Below are 25,892 nucleotides of genomic sequence, written 5' to 3'. Positions count from 1 at the left end.
TCCTGTGGCAACTGCTTATTCTGTTGTGGCTTAGTGTCTGCCCTCTATTGTTAATCAGCCCGGTTCTGATGCACTGGTGCAAAACCACTCCCTGTCTCAGTGCCACCGGTATCTAGTGCTACTTTTGGTTGCATAACCCCTACACAATGGTCTCTCAGATTTGTGAGAACCTTTCACAAATGAGGTTATTTGCGCCCATAACGTTGCAGGCTAACGTTAGTCCTAACCTAACCTGTGCTCCGTCCGTTTCACAAGGGCACTTGAATCAAAGGTACGATGCCTCAGTAAGCCTCCTGGACCAGTCTAAGCTTTCCCAGGCACCCCCTACACCTGTTTTCCCCAGATTTTCTCTAATCTGCCTCACCCGTTGACCACTGTGTTTAAGGCAGTCTCTACATTTTCAGCTAACTAAGGTGATGAGGTTATTTCCTTCCTTCGGTTCCTAACAGAGTTTAAGGATCAGGCAGTAGTGTATAATCTCAGTAACGACCACATATTTCACATTCTATACATGCAAGTATCTGGAGCTCTTTCTGAGCATATTGTCAGGGCCATTTCTGAAAGATGGTCTGTAGAATAATTTCATGCACATGTGATTGAATATTTCATTCCTGCTCGTGCCTTGTCTGCTACTGGCTTTACGTCGCACCGACACAGATAGGTCTTATGGCGACGATAGGACAGGAAATGGCTAGGAGTGGGAAGAAAGTGGCCGTGGCCTTAATTAAGGTACAGCCCCAGCATTTGCCTGGTGTGAAAATGGGAAACCACCGAAAACCATTTTCAGGGCTGCCGATAGTGGGGTTCGAACCTACTATCTCCCGAATACTGAATACTGGCCGCACTTAAGCGACTGCAGCTATCGAGCTCGGTGTGCCTTGTCTGCATTAGTGCAGAAGCACTATTTCAGAGTACAACATCTCAACGAGTCATTATCGGAATATGTTCAAGATATTAAGCTCCAAGCTTCACTATTCAGAGGCCCAGATGGTTGCCAACATAACTGAAGGTCTCGCCCCGAACTATAGATCATATCTGGCTCTTTCACCCCAACCAGCAACGTTCGCCCAGTTGGAAGCCGTTACAGTGTCTGCTGAAGGCATTCGATATGCCGACCAGTTACGCCTCACATTAGCCCCACCTCCTATGAGCATGCCCTCTCCTCAGGATTCTATAACCACCCCATCACCTGCTTCCAACTCACGTAATCCTCATTTGTGCTTCAGCTGTGGCTCCACGGCTCATCTCAAGCGGGATTGTCCCAAGGTTGGGGTGTTAGGCAATGCAAAACCTGCCATGTGTAGAGGCTCTTCCACCAATTCTTCTTGCCGTAACTGTCGATCAAATATGCACTTCTCTAGGCAGTGCCCATGTAAAACTTCTGGCTCTGGACCCCCAGGCCATAGTAGTGCTAAATGACTAACCGCCAGTTCTGATGGTAAACCCCAAAGCATGGCTTGTTGTCTTGTCAATCATGACTGTACCTTGAATGATTTACTTAATTCTGAGGCTAATGATTGCTCCTAGTCTGACTCTGGTGTTCATATTTTGCAATCTTGTAGGATTTCTGCCATACCTTCTTGTGAACTACCGAATTTATGCATAGAGGTAAATAATGAACCTGTCTGTGCGTTACTAGACTCTGGGAGTAGTGTCAGCTTGATGAGTGAGACCTGGTACGATTCTATGAAAACTGTTTGCAAGTTACCTAGCCTACATTAGAACTCGTGTCCTTAACCTGCCATAGTGCTAATTCCAATTCATTGAACATTGTAGGATCTCTACAGGTCAAGATTAGAGTCCGTGATTTTACATGGAAAATGCCAGTACTAGTGGCAAAAGATTTATCCTGCCATTTTCCATTGGGTGCCAATTTTATTGCTAAGACAGGCATGATTTTGGACCTACAGTTCAACAGATTCCATTTTAAATTTTGTGTGAGAACCTTTGAGCTGTGTGATCGCTCCCCATATTCTGCCTTGTCATGTTCATGCTGTTCCTGAAGATTCTGACGAACCAAAAGCTTTTGATTTTAATCATTTACCCAAAGAGCAGGCCAATCAACTTTGGAAACTCCCTGATGTCTTTACCGACAGATTAGGTGACACCAATGTATTAGAATATAAGATTGATGTTACGGACAACATACTCATTCGCTCTCCTCCGTATCGGTTGTCACCTCCCAAAATGAAAGCCCTAAATGCTATTATTGATCAAATGCTCGCTGATGGAGTGATACGGCCTTCCAAGTCAGCCTATTCTTCTCCCATGTTTCTGGTCCCTAAACCGCAAGGTGGTTATTGTCCTGTAGTGTACTATCGGATGTTGAACCGTAAGGTGGTCCTCCAATCTGCCCCCCTTCCTGATTTGCACTCTTGTTTTTCTTAGTTCACTAATGCAAAAATTTTCACCACTTCGATTTAAATCAGGCCTATTACCAGATACCTCTTGCTGAAGAATCCAAGCATCTCACAGCATTTGCGACCAATTGGAACCTATATGAATTTGAGTGCGTCCCGTTTGGTTGGCGACTGGAGCGGCTGTCCTTACTCGGTTACTGGATTGTTTTATCTGACATGTTCAAGTTCGTTTATAATTACCTTGACGATTTAGTGATCTTTAGTGAAATCTTCGAGGAACACCTTGTCCATCTCAACGAAGTGCTTGAAAGACTGCGTAAAGCAGGTCTAACCCTCAAGGCCACCAAGGTTTCCTTCACACAACCCCATATGTCCTTAGGCCATATTGTGTCAGGGAGGAGTGTCTCAATCAATCAGTCTCATACTGCCGCCATCCAGAATTTTCCCCCTCCAAAGGACGTCAAGGCTATAGCCAGATTCATTGGCATAGTTAATTTTTTTCAAAAATTCATTCCCAATTTTGCTGAACATGCAGCCCCATTAAATGCCTTGAGAAGAAAGGATGCTAAATTTGTGTGGGGTGATGCCCAATGCGAAGTCTTTATGGACTTGAAATCTGCCTTATGTAACGCTCCTGTACTGTCTATGCCAGACTTTTCTAAACGCTTCATCCTTCAGAATGACACCTCGTGCTCAGGCATATCTGGTGTTCTTCTTCAGGAATTTCAAGAAGGGCGTCATACTATTTCTTATGCTTCACGTGCCCTGAATACTGCTGAGGGAAATTATTCTATTTATGAGTTGGAAGTCTTAGCTGTTGTTTTCTCTTTAGAACGCTTCAGAATGTACCTGGAACATCTTCCTTTCGATCTGGAAACTGATAATCAGGCGTTGAGTTGGGTACTGGCCAAGCCATGAAGGACCGGTCGTCTAGCACATTGGGCAGTGCGCATTTCAGCCTTCCGATTTGAAGCCCACCACATTCATGGCATGGAAAACGTTGTGGCTGATGGCCTCAGTAGGATGTTCTATCCAGGCAGCTCTGACCCTCAAAAAGAGCTGGCAGACCCCTCTCCCGAACAAGTATCAGCTTTTGTCTATGCAGTTCTCACTGACTCTCCCTTCCTTTTCAAGGATATACCCAAACATCAAGAGGATGATGCTGAGTTAAAAGGTATTATCAACAGGATTAAGTCTGGTGAGCATGTTAAGCCCCACATTCTTAAGAATGGTGTCCTGTGTTGTCCTGCTCACAGTTGCAGAGACACCAAAATTGTAGTCACAACTAACTTGATCCTGGCTCTCTTCAAATATTTTCATGAAACCTCAGTGGGCGATCATCTGGGCGTTTTCAAAACGAGAGAGAAAATTCGTAACTACTTCATTTGGAAATCCATGGATAGTGAGATCTGTACCCTTGTCAAGTCCTGTAAGATTTGAAACATCAGTAAACCTGCCCCGAACACACGTCTAGGTCTCTTGTCTTCCGAGCAAGTTTCTCGCCCAATGCAGACACTGTTCAAAGACTACATCGGGCCCTTCCCGAGATCTCAGAATGGTCATCGTTTCATACTTGTGTGGGTTGATGCCTTTTCGCATTTTACGTGGCTGTTCCCCACTCGTATGGCTAATGCCAACACCACCATCTCGTGCTTGAAACACATATTTGCTTCATTTGGACCCTGTCAATTTTTGGTAAGTGATAACACAAGAGCCTTTACTTCTGCCCAGTTCCGGATTTTCTGTTTTGATCTATCCATTGCTCATGTAACCACTACCCCGTATTACCCGAAGCCAAATTATGCTGAGAGAGTGAATCGTAACCTGCGATCTGCCCTCATCGCTTATCACTTCTCAGACCACTCCAAGTGGGATTCCTCACTAAATTGGTTGTCGTTTGCATTTAACACTGCTCTCCATGAAAGCTACAAGCAAACCCCTGCTTCGTTTATGTTGGCTTTTACTCCAAATTCTCCTCTATCTAATCTCTGGTCAATTAATGATCTTCTGCCTGACGATGCCAGCCCAGAAAAGATCCAAGCTAATTGGCACCGTGCACAAAAGAACTTGAAGGATTATTAGGCTAAGGTCCAGCGTAATTACAACCACGGCCGAAGACCGCATGATCTGTCTGTGGGTGACCAGGTGTTTATTAAAACGTACCCCGTCAGCAGTGCTGTGGACCATGTTATCAGCAAGTTGGCCCCCAGATTTCAAGGTCCCTGCACCATCTTAAAGTTCCTTACCCCGGTGACATTATTGGTGAGCGATCCAACAAGGAAAAGGATCAGCAGAGTCCACCTCTCCCAGGTCAATCTACCGTAAGTCAGGTAGGGAGGGGTAAATACCATTGTTGGTGACCATGTAGATCTAGTTGTAAGCTATTTGTAAGAGTTTAGTTATAAGATAATGATAAGTTTATAGTAAGGAATTTATAAGGTTTTAGTTATAAGCTAATAATAAGTTTTGTTGTAAGTTAGTGGTAAGTAATTTTGTAGGTAAATACTTTAGCTATCCTCTTGTGTAATGGATTTAGTATTATAAGTTAGGTAGGTTTTAGTTTAGGGTCACTGCTTGGAATTTATTCCCCTTATTTTCAGGTTTAGGGTAAACTCCTGTAGTTCCTTTCCCCCCCACTGTAAACTTGTCAAATGAATGAATTATAGTGCTTACCCCGGGGCTAGTGCCCTAATATCCCTGGTGTGTGAGGGAGAGCCCCTACTGCATACTCATTAAGTCACCCATTGGGTGACTCTACGCAAAATCTTTGAGCCCAGCAGCATAATTTGGTCTCAAGTATTCCCCTGTCTGCTGCGGTTTGTTTATGTTACAGTGGCTGCAGTGACCAGATTCTTCTGACGGCAACCTAAAGTGCCAAGTTGGGAGGCACACACTGTGCCTTGGGCGCTACTGTCTGGCACCACAATCCTGTGACGTATGTCCTAATGGAGGCAGTAGGACTGGACGGTGTCTCACCCATCTGCTTATTTGGTGCAAGATACCACTAGACTGCAACTTACATAGCTACCTGGGTTGGACTGAAATTGAATGGGGGCTGGCGGCAAACATCATCAGCGAGAACCTGTGGCCTAGCTGTACTGTGACTGGTGTGGAAAAGTGGTGCAAGATATTTAGTCCATAACCTTGCCTAAAAGGAGACCTTGAACATTGTCTGAGTAGAAAGCGGTAAGGTTCTGGATTACTAACAATTGGCAGAAGGAAAGAGTGTACATCCTTTGGTGGACAGAGTAGATATCGTCAAAGCAATTGTAAAAGGTTCAGAAGGTGTTTTGAAGTGTAGCGTGACTATCCATGTGGACTTTTACGTGATATTTATTGAATAGGTGGATCTATGAACACCTTTATTATTTTAGAAAATTATTGGTAAACCGCAAACTCCAGGCTACTGAAAGGACCTTTGGTGTAGTGACAGTTTGTTTTGTTTATTGTCAGAAAGTCAACTTCAAGAAATCATGATGGTTAGGATCATGTATCTTTACTGTCTATACTATGTGAGAACGTTTTATAAATTGATTGCTTTCTCCCCAGTAAAATTATGTCAAGGGTGAAGCGTGGCTCAACTTTCGGGAGGGAGGAAGATGTCACAGGTATAGAATGTATTGGAAGTGGGAAGTGATTGTTGAAGACTTTATTTGTAAACCTTCCGTAGTACTTACTGTATGATCTGAAGTGTGGTGATATGTTTTATTTGTATTCCATGTAACGACCTAACCTATACAGTGTAATATTTTGGTAACATATGGTATTTGTAAATAGTAGATTTCATTTCTATATTTATTCGAACTGTCCAGAAAGTTGTCACATGAATTTTTGAACAGGGTGTGTTGCCTTTTGTTGGTTATGTATTCTAAAAAGTATTTTCTGACTATTCTGGAAATGGAAGATTCACGATCGCATGTATTCGAGAAAGTATTTTAACATTGCGACTGAAGTAAGAGCTGTGACTGGTGAATCTGGGTGGCGATAGGCAGGACCCTGCATTCTGATTGGCTTCTCCAAGGCCACGGTTTCCTTTTTAAAGAGAACGAGGCAGCATTTCAAGGTCTGTCTGTGGTCTGTGAGCGATCTATCTGGTTGTCTGAAATTTTGACGTCGTCTCGCTACCGGGATGGGTCACTTTGGGGTAAGCACTCTGTTCCACCTTAAATTTCACTTAATGTTCGCTTGCTTTTTCATATAGGAGTTTGCTCTAACCTTACCCAGACTCACCACTCAATTATTTCGGATGCCTTAGCTTTTCAGCTGGGCTTGCCTGTTTGTTTCTGAGGCATTCCATTTTCCATGTTTCACTAAACATGTAAATTGTAGTTTTATGAATTTACCTTGGGGTTTTGCCTCTAGTAGTTCCGTGTCACTAGACACACACTAGTTTTCCACTGCCACGTATCAGAAGTGTTTTTGGTATGTGACCAAGTTGAACTGGCCTCTGTGCCAAGTTTAGATATTTCTGATTTTACCCTTTTTCAGTTATGTTGTGCAGATATTTTGAAAGGTACGTTTAACTTCACTCTAAATTGTATTGTACGACCTGGGTTGTATTTCAATGTATGGTATTTGCTTGATTCTTTGAACTTATAGGAAGCTATTGTCAAGAAATGTGTTTTAATAATTGGTATGCCTCAACAGAACATGTCAGTTGTATTTTACTATAGTTATGTGTCGGTACCTTCCGCATGGCTGAATTTGTTCGGAATTCATTTGTAAAATAGTTTGGTAAATAATATTTTTGAAAATTAAGGATCACTAAGGATCACGGTTGATTATTTCAGAAACTGCAACCTAAGCCATCTCCATGCCCTTGGTAGGCTCCCAGCTCCTTCCCACCTTCCTGGTTTATTGTCATCTAGTTGGCCCTAATGATATTTACTAACGCTTTTATTGGCGGAGCTCCGTGCAGTTTCAGCCGATGTTTCACTAAGTGTGTAGTGGTTTTTGGTACTGCGTAATTGCACTTACTTTCCTCCCTTTACGATTGTAACCGCTGTAGTAATGGTTACAATACTGACTATAGAAGAGGATGCTGGTGGTGACACATATGTGAAAGAGAGTACTGAACGGTGTAATATAGGCAGAGCGCCTAATATGGACTATGGATGAGGATGTTGGTGGTGACTCATATGTGAAAGAGAGTACTGAACGGTGTAATATAGGCAGAGCGCCAACTATGGACTATGGATGAGGATGTTGGTGGTGACTCATATGTGAATGAAAGTACTGGACGGTGTAATATAGGCACAGCGCCTCATATTGACTATGGATGAGGATGCTGGTGGAGACTCATATGTGAATGAGAGTACTGAACGGTGTAATATAGGCACAGCACCTAATATTGACTATGGATGAGGATGCTGGTGGAGACTCATATGTGAAAGAGAGTACTGAATGGTGTAATATAGGCACAGCACCTAATATGGACTATGGATGAGGATGCTGGTGGAGACTCATATGCGGATGAGAGTACTGAACGGTGTAATATAGGCACAGCACCTAATATTGACTATGGATGAGGATGATGGTGGAGACTCATATGTGAAAGAGAGTACTGGACGGTGTAATATAGGCACAGCACCTAATATTGACTATGGATGAGGATGCTGGTGGAGACTCATATGTGATAGAGAGTACTGAATGGTGTAATATAGACACACCACCTAATATTGACTATGGATGAGGATGATGGTCGAGACTCATATGTGAAAGAGAGTACTGAATGGTGTAATATAGGCACAGCACCTAATATTGACTATGGATGAGGATGCTGGTGGTGACTCATATGTGGATGAGAGTACTGAACGGTGTAATATAGGCCGAGCGCCTAATATTGACTATGGATGAGGATGCGGGTGGAGACTCATATGTGAATGAGAGTACTGAATGGTGTAATATAGGCAGAGCGCCTAATATTGACTATGGATGAGGATGCTGGTGGTGACTCATATGTGGATGAGAGTACTGGACGGTGTAATATAGGCACAGCACCTAATATTGACTATGGATGAGGATGCTGGTGGAGACTCATATGTGAAAGAGAGTACTGAATGGTGTAATATAGGCAGAGCGCCTAATATTGACTATGGATGAGGATGCTGGTGGAGACTCATATGTGAAAGAGAGTACTGAATGGTGTAATATAGGCACAGCGCCTAATATTGACTATGGATGAGGATGTTGGTGGTGACTCATATGTGAAAGAGAGTACTGGACGGTGTAATATAGGCACAGCACCTAATATTGACTATGGATGAGGATGCTGGTGGAGACTCATATGTGGATGAGAGTACTGGACGGTGTAATATAGGCACAGCACCTAATATTGACTATGGATGAGGATGTTGGTGGTGACTCATATGTGAAAGAGAGTACTGGACGGTGTAATATAGGCACAGCACCTAATATTGACTATGGATGAGGATGCTGGTGGAGACTCATATGTGGATGAGAGTACTGGACGGTGTAATATAGGCACAGCACCTAATATTGACTATAGATGAGGATGCTGGTGGAGACTCATATGTGAAAGAGAGTACTGAATGGTGTAATATAGGCAGAGCGCCTAATATTGACTATGGATGAGGATGCTGGTGGTGACTCATATGTGGATGAGAGTACTGAACGGTGTAATATAGGCACAGCACCTAATATTGACTATGGATGAGGATGTTGGTGGAGACTCATATGTGGATGAGAGTACTGAACGGTGTAATATAGGCAGAGCGCCAACTATGGACTATGGATGAGGATGCTTGTGGTGACTCATATGTGGATGAGAGTACTGAACGGTGTAATATAGGCAGAGCGCCTAATATTGACTATGGATGAGGATGTTGGTGGTGACTCATATGTGAAAGAGAGTACTGGACGGTGTAATATAGGCACAGCACCTAATATTGACTATGGATGAGGATGCTGGTGGAGACTCATATGTGATAGAGAGTACTGAATGGTGTAATATAGGCACAGCACCTAATATTTACTATGGATGAGGATGCTGGTGGAGACTCATATGTGGATGAGAGTACTGGACGGTGTAATATAGGCACAGCACCTAATATTGACTATGGATGAGGATGCTGGTGGAGACTCATATGTGAAAGAGAGTACTGAATGGTGTAATATAGGCAGAGCGCCTAATATTGACTATGGATGAGGATGCTGGTGGAGACTCATATGTGAAAGAGAGTACTGAATGGTGTAATATAGGCACAGCGCCTAATATTGACTATGGATGAGGATGTTGGTGGTGACTCATATGTGAAAGAGAGTACTGGACGGTGTAATATAGGCACAGCACCTAATATTGACTATGGATGAGGATGCTGGTGGAGACTCATATGTGGATGAGAGTACTGGACGGTGTAATATAGGCACAGCACCTAATATTGACTATGGATGAGGATGCTGGTGGAGACTCATATGTGAAAGAGAGTACTGAATGGTGTAATATAGGCACAGCACCTAATATTGACTATGGATGAGGATGCTGGTGGTGACTCATATGTGGATGAGAGTACTGAACGGTGTAATATAGGCAGAGCGCCTAATATTGACTATGGATGAGGATGCTGGTGGAGACTCATATGTGAATGAGAGTACTGAATGGTGTAATATAGGCACAGCACCTAATATTGACTATGGATGCGGATGTTGGTGGAGACTCATATGTGAATGAAAGTACTGAATGGTGTAATATAGGCAGAGCGCCTAATATTGACTATGGATGAGGATGCTGGTGGAGACTCATATGTGGATGAGAGTACTGGACGGTGTAATATAGGCACAGCACCTAATATTGACTATGGATGAGGATGCTGGTGGAGACTCATATGTGAAAGAGAGTACTGAATGGTGTAATATAGGCACAGCACCTAATATTGACTATGGATGAGGATGCTGGTGGTGACTCATATGTGGATGAGAGTACTGAACGGTGTAATATAGGCAGAGCGCCTAATATTGACTATGGATGAGGATGCTGGTGGAGACTCATATGTGAATGAGAGTACTGAATGGTGTAATATAGGCACAGCACCTAATATTGACTATGGATGAGGATGTTGGTGGAGACTCATATGTGAATGAGAGTACTGAATGGTGTAATATAGGCAGAGCGCCTAATATTGACTATGGATGAGGATGCTGGTGGAGACTCATATGTGAAAGAGAGTACTGAATGGTGTAATATAGGCACAGCACCTAATATTGACTATGGAAGAGGATGCTGGTGGTGACTCATATGTGGATGAGAGTACTGAACGGTGTAATATAGGCAGAGCGCCTAATATTGACTATGGATGAGGATGCTGGTGGAGACTCATATGCGGATGAGAGTACTGAACGGTGTAATATAAGCACAGCGCCTAATATGGACTATGGATGAGGATGCTGGTGGTGACTCATATGTGGATGAGAGTACTGAACGGTGTAATAGAGGCAGAGCGCCTAATATTGACTATGGATGAGGATGCTGGTGGAGACTCATATGTGAAAGAGAGTACTGAATGGTGTAATATAGGCACAGCACCTAATATTGACTATGGATGAGGATGTTGGTGGTGACTCATATGTGAAAGAGAGTACTGGACGGTGTAATATAGGCACAGCACCTAATATTGACTATGGATGAGGATGCTGGTGGAGACTCATATGTGTATGAGAGTACTGGACGGTGTAATATAGGCACAGCCCCTAATATTGACTATGGATGAGGATGCTGGTGGAGACTCATATGTGAAAGAGAGTACTGAATGGTGTAATATAGGCAGAGCGCCTAATATTGACTATGGATGAGGATGCTGGTGGAGACTCATTTGTGAATGAGAGTACTGAACGGTGTAATATAGGCAGAGCGCCTAATATTGACTATGGATGAGGATGCTGGCGGAGACTCATATGTGAATGAGAGTACTGAATGGTGTAATATAGGCAGAGTGCCTAATATGGACTATGGATGAGGATGCTGGTGGAGACTCATATGTGAATGAGAGTACTGAACGGTGTAATATAGGCAGAGCGCCTAATATTGACTATGGATAAGGATGCTGGTGGTGACTCATATGTGAATGAGAGTACTGAACGGTGTAATATAGGCAGAGCGCCTAATATGGACTATGGATGAGGATGCTGGTGGAGACTCATATGTGAATGAGAGTACTGAACGGTGTAATATAGGCAGAGCACCTAATATGGACTATGGATGAGGATGCTGGTGGTGACTCATATGTGAATGAGAGTACTGAACGGTGTAATGTAGGCAGAGCACCTAATAATCTGTTGTTTACAAACCAAAAACAATAGTGATGAAATCTACAAAGTTCATGCATTTCTAATAATATTATATGTTATAAATATTTTGCCCCTCATAAGTCCAACCCCTCATCCACGTGGTGGGAGGTGGGTAACGGCATGAAGTAAGGGATTGCCTGCAGGGGTGATGTACAGCAGGGACTGTGCCCCATGACCGCTACGGTAGGTGTGAAGGCCCTACAGGAACCCTGAAAAGTGACGGCTAACGGGGCTCTGGTGAAGTCCTCAATGGCAGATGCAGCGGAAAAAGATACTTTTGGAATGGGAAATCTGGCAGACGAGACAACCCTCTTCCCATGGGGTTTAATGAAACAAGGGGAACCACTGCCTTGTGGTGAAGAGGGATCTACAAAAGCAGAAAACAGCAGGCTTTGAGGCTTAGATGGCAGTCCCACCAACAAGCTCGGGTTGCTGTAGGCTAACAACTCACACAGCCTTAAATATAAAATATTATACTATAATAAGGACATATCAGATCAGTTGGATTCAGGAGGTCAGTTAGATTGCATAGCCATAGATCTTTCCAAAGCCTTTGATAGAGTGGAACATGGAATATTATTAAAGAAATTGGAGGGAATAGGATTGGACGTAAGGGTTACACGTTGGATAAAAGCATTTCTAAATTCAACGGTTCAGAAAGTCAAAGTAGGAAATATTGTATCTCAGGAAGAAAAAGTTTGGAAGGGAATTGCACAGGGTAGTATAATCGGTCTGTTACTTTTCTTAATATACGCAAATGATTTAGGGAACAATATAACATCAAAAGTAAGATTGTATGCAGATGACATAATTGTTTATAAGGAAATAAACAACATTGAGGATTGTTCAGAATTACAAAGAGACCTTGAAAGTATCCAACAATGGGTTGAAGAAAATAATATGAAGGTTAATGGAGGCAAATCAACTGTTACAACTTTTACAAACAGGAGCTTTAAAACTGAATTTGAATATACTTTGGATGAGGTAGTTATCCCAAAAGATGGCAAGTGCAAATACTTAGGTGTGAGATTTGAAAGCAATTTGCACTGGAAGGGTCATATTGATGACATTGTTGGGAAAGCATACAGATCATTACATGTCATAATGAGGCTACTTAAAGGATGCAACAAAGAATTAAAAGAAAAAAGTTACTTGAGTATGGTTCGTCCATTATTGGAATATGCAAACAGTGTTTGGGATCCTCACCAAGAATACCTAATAAAAGAAATAGATAGTGTGCAGAGGAAAGCAGCAAGATTTGTAACACGGGATTTCAGGAGAAAGAGTAGTGTATCAGAAATGTTAAAGGAACTTGGGTGGGAAACTTTAAGTAAGAGAAGGGAGAAAACTAGACTTATAGGATTATATAGAGCCTATACAGGAGAAGAAGCATGGGGAGATATCCGTGAGAGGCTTCAGTTGGAAAATAATTATATCGGCAGGACTGACAACAAATATAAAATTAGAAGGAATTTTAGCAGAAGCGATTGGGGTAAATTTTCATTCATTGGGAAGGGTTTGAAGGAGTGGAACAGTTCACCAGGGGTAGTGTTTGATCCTTTTCCAAAATCTGTACAGATATTCAAGAAGAGAATAAACAGCAACAGAGAAAATAAATGAAGTGTTAGAGGGCATTCGACCAGTGCAGGTTATTGTAAATTAAAAAAATGTGTGTGAATAAATTAATTCCATCCCCTGGTCTAAGGAGTTAGGACAGCCAAAGTAGGGGACTGCCTGTAGGGGTGAAGTACAGTGGGGACTTCGAGGGCCCTGGGACCGCTACGGTACCTGTGAAGGCCCTTCAGGAACTCTGAAAAGTGGTGGCAAAAGGGGCTCTGGTTAAGACGCAGCAGGTCGGTATGCTACTTAGGATCCAGAACGGGTAAAAAAAAAAAAAAGTAAATAAAGATATGCAATGTAAATAATTATGTTATACCAGTCGTATAGTGTCATTAGAAGTAATTCCACATACTGTATATCAGTTGACTATATTTGTAAGTAGTACAGAAGATATTATAAGTAGAATTTTGTAAACAATATCAATTTATTAAGGATGAGGTGTGTGTTTAATAGAAAACATTGTTAGCATAAATTGTATAATATTGTATTATAGGAAAAATTTTCTTCTCTTGTTAATTTAATATTTAGTGCTTGACAATAATGTATTTTAGTGTACCATTTGCCACCGAGGTAGACACCTCATTTGCAAATAAAGAGATTTTGATTTGATTTTGAATTATATATATATTTTTTTGCTAGGGGCTTAACGTCGCACCGACACAGATAGGTCTTATGGCGACGATGGGATAGGAAAGCCCTAGGAGTTGGAAGGAAGCAGCCTTAATTAAGGTGCAGCCCCAGCATTTGCCTGGTGTGAAAATGGGAAACTACGGAAAACCATCTTCAGGCCTGCCGATAGTGGGATTCGAACCTACTATCTTCCGGATGCAAGCTTACAGCCGCGCGTCTCTACGCGCACGGCTAACTCGCCCAGTATAATTATATTATTATATTATACTATTAAAGAAACTATTAAAGAAACCAACACAACCAGATGGATAATAAGTTGACGACTTTTGGCATGAAATGTAAAACGAGAATAGGTTTTTGGAATGTCAGAACCCTGAGAGAGAGTAGTAAATTGAAGCAAGTGGAAGTGATGGAGGAATACAGGCTGGATATCCTTGGATTAAGTGAAGTACGGTGGCCAGACTTTGGAGAAGTACACACTCTTAATAGTTGCACATTCCTGTATTCTAGACAAATGGGGAGGATGCAGAACATAGAGAAGGTGTAGGATTGCTGTTCAATGAAACTGCAAAAAGGAGCTCCTTGATTGGAAACCCATCTCAGAATGACTGATGACAGCTCGATTCAAGACCCAGGTTTGCAATGTGACTGTGATCCAGTGTTATGCTCCCACAGAAATGTCAGAGATTGAAAAAAAGGAAAAATTCTACTGCCAGCTAATGAGACTATTAAGAGATTGGGAAAGAGGGATATTATTATTGTCATGGGGGATTTAAATGCAAAGGTTGGTTCTAACAATGAGGGGCTGGAACAAATTATGGGAGTGCATGGAGTTGGTGACTGTAACGAAAATGGGGAGTTTTTCATTGATTTCTGTGCTAGCCATGATTTGGTAGTGGGTGGCACTTTATTCCCTCATAAACGATGCCATAAGATTACATGGGTGTCACCAGATCAGGTTACAGGAAACCAAATAGACAACATCGCCATAAGTAGAACGTTTAGAGGATCAATGACTGATGTTAGAAATAAAAGAGAGGCAGATATTGGAAGTCATCATCATCTGGTAATTGCAGAGTTTAGAATGAAATTTTGGCAAGTAGAAGAAAATTTGAAAGGCGAAACAAGAAATTTGATTCAGGTAAATTGCAAGATGAAAGTAAAAGGAAAGAATTCCAGATAGAATTAAGAAACTGCTTTGAAGCTCTTGCTGTTGAACCAGAACTTATGATGGATGTTGAATGATCATGGAAGAAAGTCAGGGACACATATTTAGAAGTTAGTGAGAAGGTGCTTGGATTTCACAATTATCTCAAGAAGGAATGGATGTCTGATGATACTTGGCAAAAAGTAGAGGCTAGAAAGCTAGTTAAGGCAAAGATTAATATGTGTAAAACAAGACAACAGAAAGCTGCAGCACAAAAGGAATATGTGGAAGCTGATAAGAGTGTGAAGAAAAACATAAGAAAAGATAATATACAGTGGGTGGATGAACCAGCACAAATGGCAGAAGAGGCATCAGCAAGGGGAGATGCTTAGGAATTGTATAGTATCACAATAAAACTGTCAAGGAGAGGATTTATCATGAATAAACCCATTAAAAACAAGAGAGGTGAACTACTGACCACCCAGGAAGAACAGCTACAGAGATGGAAGGAACATTTCTCAGAGTTGCTCAATGGAGATAGAGAACAGAATGGTAACCAACAAATGGAACCAGTAGATAGTGATCCAAGAATAAATTTACATCCTCCAACCTGTTCAGAAGTAGAGAAGGCCTTAAAACAGATAAGAATTGGAAAAGCACCAGGTATGGATAATATCATGCCAGAAATACTTAAGGCAGATGTTGAGACCTCGGCAAAATTATTGCACCCCCTTTTGGAAAGGATCTGGAATGAAAAATAAACTACAAGCTGAATGGAAGAAAGGCCTGATTGTTAAGATACCAAAGAAAGGAGATATTACTAAGTGTGATAATTGGAGGGGAATTACATTCTTGTCGGTACCAAGTAAGGTGCTTTCAAGGATCATTTTAGAGCGGGTGAAGGATGTTGTGGAATTGCGCTTTAGAAGGGAACAGGCTGGTTATCGTAAACACCGTAGTTGTGTAGACCTCATAATCACTCTGAGAATCATCTTGGAACAAAGTGCAGAATGGCAGAACACCCTCTAATTGACTTTCATTGATTTTGAGAAGGCCTTCGACCCTGTAAATAGAAAAGTTATGTGGCAAACACTTGAAAAATATGGTATACCACAAAAGATTCTGAATATTATAAGGGATATGTACGAGGGTTACAAATGTCAGGTTCTGCATATGGGAGATCTGAACCAATACATGTGATCTCGGGAGTTTGACAGGGCTGTATTTTTTCTCCGATGCTTTTCCTACTTGTGTTGGATAGTGTGCTGAGGAAAGTGTATCGCGGTCGGAAAAGGAGGATCCAGTGGGGCTTACAAGATAGGTTAGAAGACCTTGTTTTTGCAGACGACATCTGCCTACTGGCTCAACGGTTCAGAGATATGGAAGAGAAGATTAAGTGGTTGAAGGAGGAGGCAGAGAATGCTGGACTTAAAATAAATATTAATAAGACCAAGGAGATGAGGGTCAATTCCAAGATTGATGATAAATTGTCTATAGATAATAAAGAGATAGAACAAGTAGACTCCTTCATACATGTTGAGAGTATGGTTACTATGACTAGAGGAGCAGAAGAAGACATTAAGAGTCAGGAAAGCAAATGGCGCTTTTGTTCAATTGTATCCTATATGGAGAAACAAGAACATTTCTAGAAAAACTAAGCTACGACTTTTTAACACAAATGTTAAGTCCGCTCTGCTTTACAGCTGTGAAACGTGGAAAGTTACCCAGAAGAGGAATAAACAACTCCAAGTGTTCGTGAATCGCTGCCTAAGACGTATCATCAACAGAAGATGGCCGGATGTTATTTCAAATGAAGATCTATGGGAACAAACTAATCACCATCCAATTGAAATGCAGATAAGAGAGACAAAATGGCGTTGGATAGGACGTACTTTAAGGAAGCCCGCTGGAGCCACTGAAAGGACAGCGCTCGACTGGAACCCCCAACTTTACATAAAAACAATATATATACAATTCTCCACCTTATCAATACGAGTTTATTTTACATTACAAATATTCAAGACTAGTTTCGACCCCTATGGGGTCATCCTCAGTTGACAATTGTAAATTGTTCATAAAAACATCACATAGTAAAAGTTAGACTAGTTTAGGCTGATCATTAATGATTTGGTGTGTCTAGTACATGACTAGTGTGCATTGTTCATAAAGACACATATTACCTACTGCTACTACTATCCAATTTTAAGTTAAATAGTATGGAACACAGATATGTTTGTGTAACTTAACAGTGACAAGTTCAAATATTTACAGAATTGGCTGTTGATTAGTCACATGATATAATAGAACACAGGCTTGAACATTTTTGATTTAAGTATCAGTGCAACATCTTGCATTTGTACATACTAGAAGCTAAATTCATTTTGTAAAGTCATTACATTCTGATTGAAACTTAGTGTGAGGTTAAAATTGAATAAAAATATATGCTAATGTGGACATTAAAATATTGTAAAAATGGGCATATAATCAAAAACAGTGGTATGTATGCCACACATGTCTAGTATAAAAACTCATTACACTGGTGCTGTTAGTGTGCAGTACAGCATATACACTGATTTGGAATAAATGGATTTGTATATATATCGTTCCAACAAAGTGGATCCATAAAAATATAAGATGTATAGGTAATTAGTATTATAATGATCCACTGCAAATTAGGTAATGCTGTTGTTTATCTGAAGATCTATTGGCAGCTACAGATGTTAAAGTTATTAAAAATGTTAATGGAGCATGTTTTCTTCCGTAGACGCGATGTTTAAGATTGGTGGCATTAGTCAAATATGATGAAAGTTATGCGTCTTGGTGCGTTCTGGAAGCTGGTATGTTATGAGAAACCAAGGTGGAGTGTCTGGAAATAGAAATAAAAGTGTGATAATGTTGTGGATAGAAAGTGTGGTAGTGAAACGTATGTCGTTTACTTACGTAAAGTGCTGAAGCCGTGCGTTCTTAGTAGCTGCCTGTTGGGATCTGGTGCGCGTAGCTCTGAGATTGTAGTTAGCGGCGGTAGAGGGGAGGTTTGGGGGGGTAGGTGGAGTGTTAGTAATAGGAGTGGGGTTGGAGGGGAGAGGGTTTTGAGGCGGTTGATTTGAACATATCGATTTTTGCTTGTTTATTCTTTTGATATAGAAATCTTTTAATAAGGGAATTACTGCATGAAAAAGGATGTTGTTTCTGTCTATACTTTCATTTAGGTTGGAGTTTGGATTCACATATTTGTCTAAATTTATATAAAATTCTTCTGTTATACTGAGTAAGGGACTTTTTGGGTTCATGTTAAGGATTTGCATGTCGTTCTTAATGTCTGTGAAATTATGTTTTTGATCGTCAATATGCTGACCCATAGCTGAAAAATGTCTGTGTTTGACGGCGTTTACATGTTCATTATATCGTATTAAAAAACTTCTACCGGTAAGTCCTATATAGCTGGCTTGGCAGTCGTTACATTTTAGGCGATAGACTCCTGAATGATTGTATTTGTTTGTGTTATTAACTAATTTGGAATTGTATAGTATGTTGGTGTTGTTTCGTGCTGTTTTGTATGCTATTTTTAGGCCTTGTTTTTTGAAGATGTTTGTTATGGGATGTATATGGTTATTGTTATAAGTAAACAGTGCATATTCTTTTTTATTTTTAGTGATTCTGGTTAACTTGGTTTTAGGTTGGTTTTTGACTTTATTGATGATCCGGTTTATCATTTCTCTTTTGTATCCATTTTGTTTTGCTATTTCATGGATTGTGTTTAGTTCTTTATTTAGATTTTCTTTTGAAAGTGGAATGTTGTATGCTCTATGAATCATACTATAGTATGCAGCTCTTTTATGGGCATGTGGGTGGGTGGAGTCTATCTTTATTGTATTTGATGTGTGGGTAGGTTTCCTATATATATTGTATGTTAGGTGGTTGTTATGTCTGGTTATGGATATATCTAAGTAGTTTATGGTGTTGTTGTGTTCAGTGTCCATGGTAAATTTAATGTGGGGATCTATTTTATTTAGTTGTTCTAGGATTATGTTTTCATTAGTATGTCTGTTGTCCATGATTATAAATGCATCATCGACAAACCTGCACCAATAGATTATATTTTCTATTTTTTTAATTTCTTGATGTTCTAAGTGATCCATATATATATCAGCTATTATGCCTGATATTGGTGATCCCATGGGTAATCCTTTTTGTTGATAAATAGTGTCATGGAACTTGAAATAGTTGTTATTGATAGCAAATTGTAGAAGTTTAATAAATTCATCTATTTCCAATTTGCTTAGCTTACTGTGGTTATAAAGGTTGGATTCTATGATAGTGATAGTTTTTTGTGTGGGTATATTAGGATACATGTTTGTTATATCATATGTAGCTAGCTTGTAAAAATGTTCTATTCTAATATTCTTAGTAATGTTGCAAAAATCTATTGAGTTTTTTATGGTTTTGTTTGCTTGAAAAACATAATGTTTTTTGAGGAATTTTTGTATGTATTTGGATAATTTATAAATGGGGCTTGGTCTATAATTTATTATGGGTCTCATAGGAATGTTGTTTTTATGGATCTTAGGATAAGCTTTAGCTGTAGGTATCCCTGGATTCATAGTGGTTAATTTTGCAGTTTCCTGTTCGTTCATAAGAAAATTGGTGTTTTTTAGGAGAATTTTTAAGTTTTTCTGGATACTGTTAGTGGGATCTTTAGTCTTAATTTGAAAGGTTTCATCTTGAAAGCAGGTTTTTGTTTTTGTTATATATTCCTCTTTATCCATAATAACTGTAGTGTTTCCTTTATCTGCCTTTGTTACTATTAGGTTATTTTGCTGTATTTTATTTTTGAGTACCTTAATTTGTGTTTGGTTTGTGATATCTTGATTCTGAGGTTTTTGAGTGATCTTATCAACATATTGTGGTAGTGTTTTTTTGATTTCGTATCTAATTTCATTTTGTTTTTCTTGGGGTATTTTATTTAGAGCATCTTCTGTTTCAGTAATAATGGTGGCTATGTTTTCAAATACTGAATAGTTTTTCCAGTTATGTTTTGGTCCCTTGCTCAGTATAATTGTTTCTTTTTCATTGAATGTTGTGTTAGTTAGGTTTTGGAGTGGGGGATGGAAAATATGTTGGTTGTTATCAATAGAAACAGTAATATGTTGTCTATGTTGTGTATGGTTGGTTTGGTTTAGTGATGTCTTGAGTGCGTTAAGTTTCTTGTTTAAGGTATTCTGCTTCTGTATAGCTATGTTTTCTATCTTTTCGTTAGTTATTTGTTGGAAATTGCTCCAGTATGTGTGTGGTAGCTCATGTGAGGCTTTAAGGTGCGCTTCATACATTTGTGTGTTTAGGTGTTGTTTTTTCCTATACATGAATTTAATTTCTTCTTTCAGCCATATTCGATTGGTTTTGTTTTGGGTGTTTTGGGTTTGATATGTGCTTCTATGTTTATTATTATATTTCCTAAGAAATTTAGGAGTTAGATTATTAAGTAGGCATTGTTTTAAGAAAGTGATGTTTTTGACAATATTTGTGATCTTAATCTTCAGATTTTGATATCTGTGTGCTATTCTTCTTGCCTGGTTGGCTTTTCCACTGTTGTTTATAAGTTTCATTTCCGTATTGATGGATATTACTTTACATAAAAACAATATATATACAATTCTCCACCTTATCAATACGAGTTTATTTTACATTACAAATATTCAAGACTAGTTTCGACCCCTATGGGGTCATCCTCAGTTGACAATTGTAAATTGTTCATAAAAACATCACATAGTAAAAGTTAGACTAGTTTAGGCTGATCATTAATGATTTGGTGTGTCTAGTACATGACTAGTGTGCACAACAGTGGAACCCCCAAGGCGCTAGAAAGTGCGGACGTTCGAAGAAGACCTAGAAAAAGATGATCGAATAGGAATGTCTTACAGTGGGGAAAACTTGGAACAAAGTGAAGAGGTTAGCCAACAACAGGAACAGATGGAAGTGTTTCACGGAAGCCCTATGCTCCAGGAGGAGCAACAGGAAATAAGTAAGTAGGCCTAAGTAAGTTATAAATATTTTGCTTAGCACTGTCTTTATTTATGAAAGTAAGCAACATGGCTGGTAATTAGACATAGAAGCATGTTCTGTTTGACAAGAGTATGTTAAGAGAGATTTTAATTTATGCATTATCACTAGTTCCTTTCTTGCAAACTTATCTTGATACAGTATTATAAAATTGGAAAAGGACCACAAATAAATAAATGGATACTTTATCATAATTAACGTTGATACTAAATACTGTGAACACCTGAGTACTGCAGTATGGTTCCTATGATGATGATGATGATGATGATGATGATGATAGATAACGGGGCTGAAAGAATCACAAATGAAGAAAAGACCTTCATAGATATTAATGGAGGAATCAATAGCTAAATTCTTAATTCAATGAGGCATTCATTGTTAACAAGTGTTGCAGTGTGAATATTTAAACGGAGAAATCAAGCATATCAATAAAAAAAGAATTAAACACAGATAATAATAGCTAGTCTAAAAAAACAGAGAGCTAACAGGGAAGAGATTGGATTACCACATTATTCTGTTCCTCTTTGATGATGCCTGGAATTTCATTCTCGAAACCTGGTTCAGCCTTTACTTGTGGCAACTCGACATTTGTACCCTGGGAAACACATAAAGACCGTTACTGTTTTACTTTACAACAGAGAGCAGCGCTAAGGTATGAAAATGTCTAGCAGATATGGTCACAGTACTAAACTTATGATATGACAATAAATCAGCAGATCAAAAATTGCACTTAATGTTGTTTGGTTACCTTCATTTCCACATCGGGACATAAGATGAAGTTCAAATTTTTATGTCACTTGGTAATATAACAGTTAAATTTTGGATCTTTGATATGTATAAATGCAAAGTTCTGAATATGCATAAGCTCCAATGGATTCCCATCTGCTGCTTTTAGTAAAAAACTCCATTAAAAGTCAAAATATAAAATGAATCACAAACTTCAATTTTCTGATCTCCCTTATCTTATAAATGTAAGTTTCATAATGTCAAATATCCACTCACAAAATTTGATGAATCTTCTTCATCCATCGATAATCCTGGCTCACATTTGATGAAGACAACTTCCTCCGTACTAGCTTTAGAACCTACAAGTGGACAGCAACAGTAAGAAATGTCATTTTGAAATGTGGAATTTACAATGTGAACCTAAATAATGTTAATGTGTTTGTATTTGTTTAGTAATTCTAAAAACAAGACTAAATCAAAGAGGAATCACAGGCCAATGTGAGGTACTGATTTGCTGTTTATATTAATTCATCACCGGGCGAGTTGGCTGTGCGCGTAGAGGCGCGCGACTGTGAGCTTGCATCCGGGAGATAGTAGGTTCGAATCCCACTATCGGCAGCCCTGAAGATGGTTTTCCGTGGTTTCCCATTTTCACACCAGGCAAATGCTGGGGCTGTACCTTAATTAAGGCCACGGCCGCTTCCTTCCAACTCCTAGGCCTTTCCTATCCCATCGTCGCCATAAGACCTATCTGTGTCGGTGCGACGTAAAGCCCCTAGCAAAAAAAAATTAATTCATCCGAGTCCACAAAAGATCTCGAGAAATCGCTAAATAACAGCTCCTTCTCAAGAATACTGATTGATTGTTGGACTCTGAATCCTAAGATCATAGGTTCAAACTTGGCAGAGGTCAATGGATTTCTGAAGGGTGAAAACAAACAGTCTAATTAATACTCCTTGTTGTGTAATGACATATGACAATATCAATTAAAACTCAACCATAGACTGCTTAATAGAGATCCAGTTACTGTACCATCCAATTAGAATTGTCCCAACTTGGCACGTTCAATCCTGCCTCAGTCCGGTGGTATTTGAAGGTGCTCAAATACGTCAGCCTCATGTCGGTAGATTTACTGGCACGTAAAAGAACTTCTGCGGGACTAAATTCCGGCACCTCGGCATCTCCAAAGACTCAAAAAGTAGTTAGTGGGAAGTAAAGCAAATAGCATTATTATTATTATTATTATTATTATAATTGCTGGGCAGGCAGCATATATGGCTCATGGCTGTTACTATAACTTGAAGCACACAATGGTTGTTGCTTAAAGGGGCCTAACATCTAGGTTACTACTGAAGCTAGTAGGTAACGGTTGTTCTGCCCGAAGGCAGGTCCGAACCTCCGCAGAGGAATTCCTGAGCCGGAGTTTATGTGCGGTAGGGTGGCCAGTTCCTTTCCGCTCCTCCATTCCCTTACCCCCCACCAACAGCGCATGGCAACCCATCCAACTCCTGACCATGCCCAATGTTGCTTAACTTCGGAGATCTCACGAGATCCGGTGTTTCAACACGGCTACGGCCGTTGGCACAGAAGCTAGTGGCTTATAGTTATTTCCAACTGTTGGTTTCAGTCCACATTGCTAACCATACACTGAAGAAACTCTGCCTGCTAACACAACATCTTGCAGTTATCTTTGGTTTTGCATGTTGCAATTATTTTGTGATTTGCAGGATTAACAAATGCTAACTTTCATACTGTTATTTATTAAAGTCACTACTGATGCATTTTGCAACAAAACATATTAATATTTTCTTACTATCTAGGGTTGTAAGTCTGTCATTATTACTATTATTAGCTTCATTGGCCACATTGGACCACTTGAGCTGTTCCACGTTCAATTTCTCTTTGAAGGCTGTACTGCTTGTTTATTGTGATCTGCCCAGTACTTTTTGATTTGTTGTGATAGTAATTTTCTCAATTTATCTGAAATCAATATAGCCCTTCTATGCATCATTTCTGCTAAAAATCTGTATTATTTTCAGGATTTGCTGCCTTGACTCCAATGGCTTTGAAAGTTTGTTGGATTTCATAGATCCATTCCCCTCCTGTCTTCTTTTTAAGATTCATCAATTTTTGTTGTCACAAGTTGTGAAAGAAATACGATTCTTTTCTTCTTCACTGTGCTGATAAATTGGTCATTCTCTCGAAAGTTTCATTAGGAAGTAGTCTCCAGACTCCTTTGACCTGATGTTATCTATGCAAGTTCTGATGAATCTTCTTTCAGTTTTGGGGAACTAATCAGTCCTCCTTTCATTTTCAATTTGGAACAGAGTTTCAGAAGCTTTAGTGGTTCCTGGGAAAGTTACAGTTTTATAGTGTTAGATCTTAGTATGTATTGACAGGCAACAGGATAGGAAAGGGCTAGGAGTGGGAAGGAAGTGGCCATGGTCTTAAGGTACAGTCCCAGCATTTGCCTGGTATGAAAATAGCAAACCATTTTCAGGGCTGCCAACAGTGAGGTTTGAACCCACTGTTTCCTGAATGCAAGCTCACAGTTGCATGACCAACTTGCTTTGTGTATTTGTATGATTATTTAAATTTATTTTTTATAGAGGAAAGTGTAATCTTTCTAAATATAACTTAAAAGCTTTCCAGTCTGTCAAACATGCTATTAAACAAAGAATGACATGTTTCTTTCTACAAGAACATCCTCAGATTCTATCAAATACTTAAATCATGCATAAATATGTACAATACTGTTTATGTTGCACAAACTTGTCAATGATTGTTCATGTCTTAACTTAATGAAATACTACTGTACCTATCTAATCTGCCGAACCACTGTGTGCTGTTTACAAGCACTGCTTCTGGACAGTCTGGAAGCAGTAACCAGACTTTCAATCAATGACAAGTTTACGCATCATAAACAATACTATACATATATATGTGCATGATTTAAGTGATTTGATAGAATCTGTAGAATGAAACATGTCTTTGCTTATTTAATAGTGTGTATTCGTTTCACAGGTATGTTATAGTGTTATAATTTTTATTGAAATCATGTGTTTGACAGAATGGAAAACTTTTAAGTTACATTTGACAAAGTCAACACTGGAAAATATAGCTTCCTTTTTAAACAAAACTTTCTAAATATTCCATACATTAGTACAATCATTGCTTTCCATTGAAAATATTTCAGAAACCATTAAAAATCATACAATTTCTGGAGGGTAGCAATTCAAAACTGGTCCTTTCCAAGGTATTCATATTGTAAATTTTACATATCCTTAACCATTTATTTCTGTTTTACTGCATATTATTATTAAGGCAACACTTCTGTTCAATAATGTGAAATATCTTCTGTGAAATTACATGATGTTCTTATCTATGCATATACAGTAATTGAAGAAATGAAGATCAAGTACAGGTAACTGGGCTACACTCTGATAGAAGTCCTAATAATTATGAGGTAGTATACCCCAGTTAGTATTATAAGCCCAATGAACCATTATGCACCAGTATATCTGAGGCTGGTTTTTGACATTTCTCACAAATGAGAGATGTAAATAATGAAGTGAAGCAATCACCCTACCTTCTCTAGACATAGTATGACTTATTACTGTCCCTGTAGGATTCCTAAAGTTGCCTAATGCAGTAAGCTTGAAGATTTAAGCAGACTACAAGCTGAAATTCTGTTTAAAAATCTTGCTCACTGTTAATTAAAGAACAAATTCAAGCAAAAGAAAGAAAGAAGAACAGATACATGCTAAGTTCAGGAAACATTTCAAATTCATAAAATCAAGATGTATCTGTCGAAATTTGCATATTCATAAATAGTAGCACTTCAGAATGTGCCCTGAACTAGATCTATCAGAAAACACTGCAACAGGAATGGAGGACAATGCTACCAACTATTGATGTTAATCCCATGAAACTTAATGAACTTGAAATATTTCACCATTAGCTCCTTTACAGTGCATGTAGGGTTTCAAAATTTATCACCAATGAATTATCTTTAGCATATGTTAGGCAAAGTTTTACTACACTACATT

The 25,892-nt window shown here is 39.4% G+C and overlaps 1 protein-coding gene across 2 annotated transcripts in view; it reads right to left on the bottom strand.

The window, feature by feature from the left end:
* LOC136881980 (zinc finger protein 415) overlaps positions 1-25,892 on the bottom strand; it is a 127,454-nt gene that overhangs the window by 74,647 nt on the left and 26,915 nt on the right. For both annotated transcript variants that reach the window (XM_067154458.2, XM_067154459.2), the window contains exons 2-3: positions 22,120-22,202; positions 21,623-21,712 (exon numbers count right to left, since the gene is read on the bottom strand). In XM_067154458.2, the coding sequence (XP_067010559.2) occupies positions 21,623-21,712; positions 22,120-22,202 (173 nt within the window). The remainder of the gene's footprint in view (positions 1-21,622; positions 21,713-22,119; positions 22,203-25,892) is intronic.

The sequence above is a fragment of the Anabrus simplex genome, chromosome 10 (assembly GCF_040414725.1).
Source record: "Anabrus simplex isolate iqAnaSimp1 chromosome 10, ASM4041472v1, whole genome shotgun sequence".
Lineage (NCBI taxonomy): Eukaryota > Metazoa > Arthropoda > Insecta > Orthoptera > Tettigoniidae > Anabrus > Anabrus simplex.
Note: the sequence above shows the minus strand (reverse complement) of the source record. Positions and strands in the feature narration are given on the sequence as shown.